We start from the raw sequence: 8,691 nt of genomic DNA on the forward strand, positions 1-8,691 counted from the left end.
TCCTATAATCCATTTGCTCAACCATACATAAATATACGGACCAATGAGAATATCTAAGAGCATCCATACAACAATAGCACACATATGCTTCAGATATAACCAAAAGGTTATTGAGGATAATTATCACCACATTAAAATGCACAAGCTACTGGACATGTCTTCACTGTTTACTTAAAAGAAGAGAATCACTGAGAAATTAAAATCGACAAGGAATAGCAGATAATGCTAATGAGATCCCCAAGGAATTCAAATTTTGACATCTATAACAATTCCAAGCTTATCAAGTTTCAACAAGCAAAATACTCTTAAGAAATTAAAATCCACATGCAACAGCTGTGGTGCTACTCCAATCCACTTTCATTTCCATGACAGGCTATAGTGCTAAACGAAAACAGAAATGAGAAAACAGCATAACCCAAAACTGTATAGTAAATACTGATCCATTGACCTCTCAACGGTTGGCCTTAGCAACTCTTTCAATCTCATCCTTCTTCTTAATGGCATAGCTGCAGAAACAAAAATCATCAACAGCAGTAAGCAATAAAGTCGCACATATCCAAAAAAATCGATTTGGAAAAAAAAAAAAAAAAAAGGTTCGCCAACAAGTATACAATTTTACAACGAAGCAGTACGTTTGGAATATATCTATAATTTTCTAAGATCAGAGAACACTCAAAATCTCAAGCATTTTACCTATTTGAAGAACCCTTGGCAGCATTGATGAGTTCATCTGCAAGGCACTCAGCTATTGTCTTGATGTTCCTGAAAGCACTCTCGCGTGCACCAGTTGTCAGCAAATAAATCGCCTGGTTAACACGGCGAAGTGGAGAAATATCAACAGCCTGACGCCTCACAACACCAGCTGAACCAATACGAGTTGCATCTTCCCTTGGCCCACTAATATGATCAAATGGAGAAGACAAAGCTATCAGTGAGACAGATATAATAGTAGGGTATTTGAACAATATTTAGTTGAAGTTGAAAAAAAGGATCTGAAGTTGAAGTTGGAAAAGAGTATTTGAAAGCTGAAGTTGTGTTTAGACATGAACTACACCTGGAAAAGATGTTTAAAAAGTTGAAGATTTGTGAGTAAAATCATTATTTTATTTGAGAAACTCCTCAAACTAGTATTTCAAATGATCCACCAGCACTTTGGATAGTCAAAGTTCAGTATTTGCAAATACGGAAGCATTTGATGCAGAAATGGGCCCATTGTTACCCCCATTTAAAATAAAACAAAATAAAAGATTGAAGAATATATGAATGAATTAAAAGCCGATCATCTGCGTGGGTGCACCTATTAATGACGGCATCAACAATGACTTGAATTGGGTTCTGGTCAGTCAACAAATGAATGATCTCCATTGCATGCTTGATGATACGGACAGCCATTAGCTTCTTTCCGTTGTTCCGTCCATGCATCATCAGAGAGTTGGTGAGTCTCTCAACAATTGGGCACTGGGCCTTCCTGAAACGCTTAGCCTGGTATCTGCCAGCTGTGTGCGGCATGTAAACCGGATGCTTGGAAGCAGTTGCTGTGATGTAATCCTCAACAGAGATGTCATTGATCTTCACCAAAAAGTGAGATCATAGTTAAGGAGAAAACTTTCTAATAGAAAAATTAAAAATAGTACTCTTGAGTAAAAAAGGCAGAAACAGATCCCTCCCTCCCTCCCTCCCTCCCTCCCTCCCTCTCTCTCTCTCTCTCCAGTGTCTGCATTATTTTTTTCATTTACAATTCTAACACAACGTTCTCCACTTCCGGGATGTTATTGAGTAAGAATTACACTTATACTGAGTAGCAACACCTACTTACTTCTCCTTCTTCTATTTCAGGGAATAACCAACTAAAAATAAAGCCCATAATTTTTGCCCTCCTAATCCCACTCCCCACCGAATTAGCTTATTTGGCTATCTGACACCAGCCTATAGGAGTCAAACATTCTAAAGGGGGACATGCAAACCTAAATTCACATAGAAGTAAGTAGTCTCAAAAGTCCTACAATAACCTGGATTCAATGCAAACTAGTGAAAAATATGGCAGCGAAAGAAAAGATGTATATAGATGATACCAATTTGCTAAAGTAAAGTTTTAGTAAAGTTAGTAAGTTCACTATAAGTCCAATAATCCTTAGGAGTCTCTTGGTCCTGTTAGAGATATATATACTTGGTATAAATGTGGAAAACATCAAGTGCTTAATGGAGCAATGTAGATAGTGAGGATTCGTATTGCCAGTCCAACTTGCTTGGAATTCAACTTGCTGCATTTTCATCTGGCATATTACTATCTTACTGCTGCTTTTTTTATACAGGCCCTATAAGTTGTAAAATCAGTTTTCTGCTTATGGAAAGTCAATTTAACAAATTATCAAGATACATCAACCAGATTAGTTTTTTTTCAAATATCAAAATTTAGATACTAAAGCTCTATAAGCAGCAATTTTCCACATATAATAATAAACACAAAACTAAGTACATTCAGCTTGAATCTAGGTTACTTTTCCAATTTCAAAATTAAAATATACAGGCGCAATAAACTGTAATTTTCCCTGTGCAAATAAAATAAAAAAAGTACAAAGGAAAGAGTTATTAGCAGCTATAGACATGTGACTGAATAAAATGAGCATTTTTAAGGTACCTGGACATCGTCGTAGGTCCAGCGATTGAAAAGCATAACATCACTGTGAACCTTATTCTCTGCGCTTGCATCTACTGGGGCAGCCACTACACCTGCGTCCATTTTTTCTTCTCTGCTCCGATTCTTCACCTGCGGCACTAAATCTAATAGTTAAAATAACGCACATTTCGCATGATTTTTGTGTTTGTATATAAAGAGAGAGAATAAGGAGAGAGTTGTTCACCTTCGGCGGAGAAAGAGTCTTTGCTGCTGTCTGCTGCTGATGTATCAGAAAAGGGAGTGTTTTAGAGCCCTAGAAATTTTATAGTAGGGTTTCGAGGAAGGGGGCAAAAGCAATAATGCGATAGCTCGGCCCAGTAGATATTGGGCTTCTGCTACTATGTCCTGGATCCGACTTTGTCGTCGGGCCCAAATCCAATTACTACAAGTCAATTACCTTTCGCTTTTATTTTCACTATCGTCTTTAGGAGACTATCATGTTCGGAGTTAATCATTCGTAATCGGAGAATTTGTCGTACCCTATATTTGTGTCATATTTTAACTTGTACCCTATTTTTAAAAATTATTAATTTGGTAGTCAGCTGACAAAAAATCCGTAATAATATGACAAGTACACCCCTAACAAAAGATGTAAAACCTGCATCACGTATTAATCGCGTAATCTGCAACCTCATTCGTGAAAAAGTATCTCCTTCTCTCTTCTCAGCAGCTTTATCAGAAAAATCAGAAACTTGTCCAGATTCATCTTCAGAATCACACTTATATGAAGTTGTTTCACCTTGAAGCTAAAACTTCATGCTAATGCATGCTGAGGTTATTTATCCTGCAGTGTACAGCTTTGTCATGAGTTTTATCCGAAACTTCAGTCTAAACATATTGAAGTTATTTAGTTCATTTGCTAAAACTTCAGACTAAACATGCTTAAAATTTTTAGTTCATTTGCTAAAACTTCATACTAAACATGCTTAAGTTATTTAGTTCATTTGCTAAAACTTCATACTAAACATGCTTAAGTTATTTAGTTCATTTGTTAAAACTTCAGACTAAACATGCTTAAGTTTTTTAGTTCACTTGCTAAAACTTCAGACTAAACATGCTTACGTTTTTGTCTTGCAGTATGTAATTTTCTAATGAGTTTTTGCTAATGCATGCCGAAATTATTGTAGTTCATTTGCCAAAACTTCAAACTAAACATGCTTAAGTTTTTTAATTCACTTGCTAAAACTTCAGACTAAACATGCTTAAATTTTTTAGTTCATTTGCTAAAATTTCAAACTAAACATGCTTAAATTTTTGTCTTGCAGTATGTAATTTTCTAATGAATTTTTACTAATGCATACCGAAGTTATTTAGTTAATTTGCTAAATTTTCATACCAAAATATGCTGAAGTTTTGTCATGCAGTCTACAGTTTTGTCATGAGTTTTATCCAAAATTTTAGTCTAAATAAGCTAAAGTTTTTTAGTTCATTTGCTAAAAGTTCAGACCAAACATGTTTAAGTTTTTGTCTTGCAGTATATAACTTTGTAATTAGTTTTTTCTAATGCATACTGAAGTTATTTAGTTCATTTGCTAAAATTTCATACCAGAACATGTGAAGTTTTGCCCTGCAGTATACAGTTTTGTCAATAGTCTTTTATTAAAAAAGGGCAAAATCGTCTTTTAAAAATACTTTTAACAAAAAATTGGGTACGGATGCAAACGGAAAAATAAAACGGATATAACTTAGAAAGGGACGACCAAATAGGACGCCCCATGTAATTTTTACTTCAGAATCGGATTTGGATAATTCAACTAGACAAATAATCAATTTTGAATGATCACACGTGAATATGTTGGATGAATCTAAAAGTATAATTAAGTTATATTATGAACTTACAAACTAACAAGTAAAATGAATATATCAATCACATTCATGTTATTGTTGTTCATCTTGAAAAATTTGACAAGCAAGTTGCAAAATTTTGAGGAATAAATATATCGTATTTGAGAAGTGTAAAAGCTTGCTACCCTTTAATGGTAAATATACTAAATTTAGTTGTATTTGTTCTTGCTATTGTATATTTAATTCCCATAATCCCCAATGCAATTGATGTTAGTAAAACGCGCGTTGCGTTGGGAAATATTGAACTCTACTTTTAGTTGATGTGTCTCCTAAGTTCAACCAATTTAGTTATGGCCTTAATAGATCCCTTTATTACTGAAAATAATGCAAAGCTAGAATTACATCTAATCCTACAATCCTCATAGAATATGAAAGTAATTTCATGTTTTAACCCTTTTTCTACATGTAGTTACTGGATTACCCTCGACAATCACAGAACTTTTAGATTTTGTTTTATCATTAAATATGGAAGAACAATTTTTCAAAAGTTGCTATCTTGAAAATCTATTAAAACAAACCACTAACAAAATATAAATAAGTAGACAACAAAATGGAAAAATACTACCAAATGTTTTGCTATACTTTTCAACCCCCAACTGCAAGTTTCTTACACAAAATTACAGATTAACAAATAAACTAATATAGAGAATGTACCATAAATGCAATATGTGCGGCATATAAAAAATTAGATTAACAAAAAGATGTGCAGCATATGCATCCAATAACTATTGCTCAATCTGCATGAATCCGCCTTTGATTTGGATTGAGTACTTATAGTTATTGAACTGCTACAACGGCTAAAATCTAAAAATTGAAGGCTTTTGTTAGTCAATAATTCAAGGCAGCTTGTTTGAATATTGGCTGGATGCATTATGTTGACCTGAGCGGTTTTGGTTTTGATGATTGACAAAAGAACACATGCATGAACCATGTCTATGGACAGTGTACATAGGTGACGAGCAGAATCAAGCAAAAGGCATGCACGTGAAAGAGATAAGTATAAGTGGTTATTTCTGATAATCCCTGAATGAAAATGTTGTATATTTGATAAGGAACATGACTCCTTACTTGAAGAGAACTCTATCCAAAATAAGGAAAGAGTTAGAAGTTGAAGATAGCTAGAACTCTTCCACCAAGGAAGAATAGCATTAAAACTCTAGTTATTTCTCATTTTACTAACTCTATATATTGAAGGATGTTCTCATTCTACAGGTACGCACAAACGCTGAAGTTAAACTTAAACGTGAGTTGAGAGCAAAATAGCAAGACATTTTGCAAGCAATTCTTGTGTGATTCAAGTGTGCGAACCTGAAGCTACATGAACCAGATAAAAGAACCAGTTCCAAGCGTCTTTCTTTTATTCTAGTTCAATTGTAGTAGGTGTTTTCAATTTGTACCTTTCAGCTTTTTCTAAAAATAATTGTATTAATACAGTATTCAAGTTAGAGTTAACTTGAAGTTGTCGCAACAGTTAAAGGCTGGTTATCACAACGGGATTAGAATTAATCCTTAGGTTTACAAAGAGTTTTGTAAATATTGTTTTGGCTAAGTGATTTAGTGAAGAGCGTCGTAGTTTTTTCACCTTTTAAGCCGGGTGTTTTTCACGTAAAAATACTTGTGTTCTTTATTTTTCGCATTTACTATTTCCGCAACAGTAATATAAGAAACACTTAGAAGAATCAGGTCCTTCTATAATTAGTGCACACGGACACCACACAAATCACCTACTCTTGTGTGGCATTAACGTATAAAACATCACATTATGAACTAAACAATTAACACTCTTATCAAGAACAAAAGCAGCAAAAGATACCAAACATGGTATGAATTCAAATATAAGTCAGAACCCATTGCCTCTACAGAACCAATTCAAAGAAATGGAACAACCGCAGAAAAGGTTTGACATGATAGATGGATGTCAATCTAGCACACACACAAACATATAATATAAGTTATTACCATTGATGCAAAATATTACTATAAACTATTCCAAATACTTTAAGTGCCCAAATTACATGACAATCATGTCCAAAACTATGAGTCTGAGCAAACAAAACCGAAGACTAAATCAAAGCCAGTACAAGTACTCAAGGCAATTTCAATGTGGCATTCATAATTATGCCCTCAGCGCAATCTCCTGGCCTCCCTCTCAGACTCCAGCAGAGTGAGAACATCACCCTCTCTGACTGGTCCCTTGACATTTCTCATGATAAACCTGTTTTGGTCGTCAAGAAACTTGACTCTCACCTGAGTCACCTGTCCTCTGGATCCAGTACGACCCATGACTTTCACCACAATCGCATGCTTGGTTGCAGATTCCATTCTGCAAATGCAGAATATATTTTTAAGAAACCATAGTTAAATAATGGAAAACACCTTGGAGGAGGTCAAATAAAACATTAGTAGAAAGAAGCAAAGCACTCCAAAACCTCGCATTCCAATAACTTAAGAACCATCAATAAGCAAAAGAAACAACACTCAACATGTTGACATACTAAAGCATTTTATCAGAGGCAGATCAATATTTTAAATCAGTGAGTTCAGAACATCTGAGCCCATTACTCATCAGCCACAATAGGTGCAGCTTAATTTAAGTATATTATACAATTTTTTTCATCTATCTGCAACCTGTATATAATGAATGATACAGCAAACAGACATGAGTCACACGACACACAGCAGTGACACCGAAAATATGCATTGGAGGTAACTGGACACAAACAGAAGAAATTTAGAAGCTTCTATTATTGCAGGTCTCACATATGCATTTCCAACAGTACAGTTGCTGATATCCTTCTGTATTTTATGGTACCTCCTTGGCACTGTATTTTACGAAAATATCTTAGCTTATAAAATAATACATATGCATTTCCAACCAGAAGCACTCAGATGACCAAAATAGGGCTAAGGAGCAGATCGACTTCAAAGTTTTTATCCTTATACACCTCCTTCTGATCAGTTTGCTCTGAACAATTCTTGTATCAAGAATCCATCTATTCCACAATGTAGTAGTTTTAAATAATATGGTGGGAAAAATTCCAGGTAAAAGTGGTATATGAAAAGTTAAGGAACCTACACCCAATCGTCTATACTGTTCCAGGAACCTCATGGGTGCACTTATAGGCAGTGGCGGACCCAGGATTTTGTGCAAGCGGGTTCAATCTTAGAAGTACATAACTTTAGTCGTAAAATAGTAGTTGTCAAGTGGGTTCAAATAAAATATTTATACAAAATTTACGCAGCTTTAATCCTAATTTATACATATACACAGTATTATTTTTTGACGAATCGGGTTCAGTTGAACCCGCTTGCCGCCACGTGCGTCCGCTACTGCTTATAGGCAAGACTTCACCTTTTTCAGACAAATAAATTCTTCTTTTCAATGACAGAAGATAAGCATTGGAGGTAACCGGACACAAACACAAAGTAAGTTAGGAGCTTCCATTATTGCAGGTCTCACATATCCTTTCCAACTAAAATGACGAAACTAGGCAGAGGAGCGTATCCACTTCACATGTTTTCAACCTAGGTTAATGGTTCTTTTCTCTGCAGGCTATTTCCTTATATACCTCCTTCTTCTCAGCCTGCTATGAACAATTTTTGTATGCATAGAATGAAACTTCTTTCCATAAGGGAACATTTTTTTATAATTCTTGTAAGTATACAAAAAGAGAAAAAAAACCTACACCCAATCAACAATATTGTTCCTGGAACCTCATGAGTGAACCCAAAAGGCAAGATTTCACCTTTTTTTCACACAAACAAGTTCTTGTTTTCAAATAAAAAATTAGGTGCTCACACTAGCCCTAAGCAATGAGATAATTAAAATAAAAAGAACAATGATTTTGATACACATGTTCCCTTCTTCTCTGATTAATGCAAACTTGTTTTTCAAATACCCATTTTATCAGCATGCAACATTCAGTCAGAAAAATTCAATTAGAATATAGATCTATTATTAGATCAAGCACACAAATCTAAGTTGAGCTAAAAGATTGAGTCCTATTATAGAATTTGACCAAAAGAAAAACAGCTGAATGAAAAAACATTAAAAACAGAATACTGAAACAACACTTATTTGTTTTGGGGGGAAAGAAAAATAGCTTACCTTGGAAGAGCGGAGGAACGAGTTGAAAGCTACGACGGCCAACGAAAGCTCACACAACGCT

The 8,691-nt window shown here is 34.8% G+C and overlaps 1 protein-coding gene and 1 non-coding gene across 2 annotated transcripts; both read right to left on the minus strand.

Annotated features, from left to right (window-relative positions):
• Positions 1–242: 242 nt before the first annotated feature.
• LOC107812918 (small ribosomal subunit protein uS7-like) lies at positions 243–2,980 on the minus strand. Its single transcript, XM_075230926.1, has 5 exons — positions 2,862–2,980; positions 2,639–2,767; positions 1,298–1,569; positions 694–897; positions 243–506 (listed from the first exon to the last, which is right to left on the minus strand). The coding sequence occupies exons 2-5, from the start codon at positions 2,738–2,740 to the stop codon at positions 452–454; spliced, it is 633 nt and encodes a 210-aa protein (XP_075087027.1). The 5' UTR covers positions 2,741–2,767; positions 2,862–2,980; the 3' UTR covers positions 243–451.
• A 3,479-nt stretch (positions 2,981–6,459) lies between these two features.
• Positions 6,460–8,691, minus strand: LOC107812923 (uncharacterized). Its single transcript, XR_012699326.1, has 2 exons — positions 8,631–8,691; positions 6,460–6,845 (listed from the first exon to the last, which is right to left on the minus strand). It is a non-coding gene; the product is annotated as an uncharacterized LOC107812923 (transcript).

Source organism: Nicotiana tabacum, chromosome 15 (genome assembly GCF_000715075.1).
Source record: "Nicotiana tabacum cultivar K326 chromosome 15, ASM71507v2, whole genome shotgun sequence".
Lineage (NCBI taxonomy): Eukaryota > Viridiplantae > Streptophyta > Magnoliopsida > Solanales > Solanaceae > Nicotiana > Nicotiana tabacum.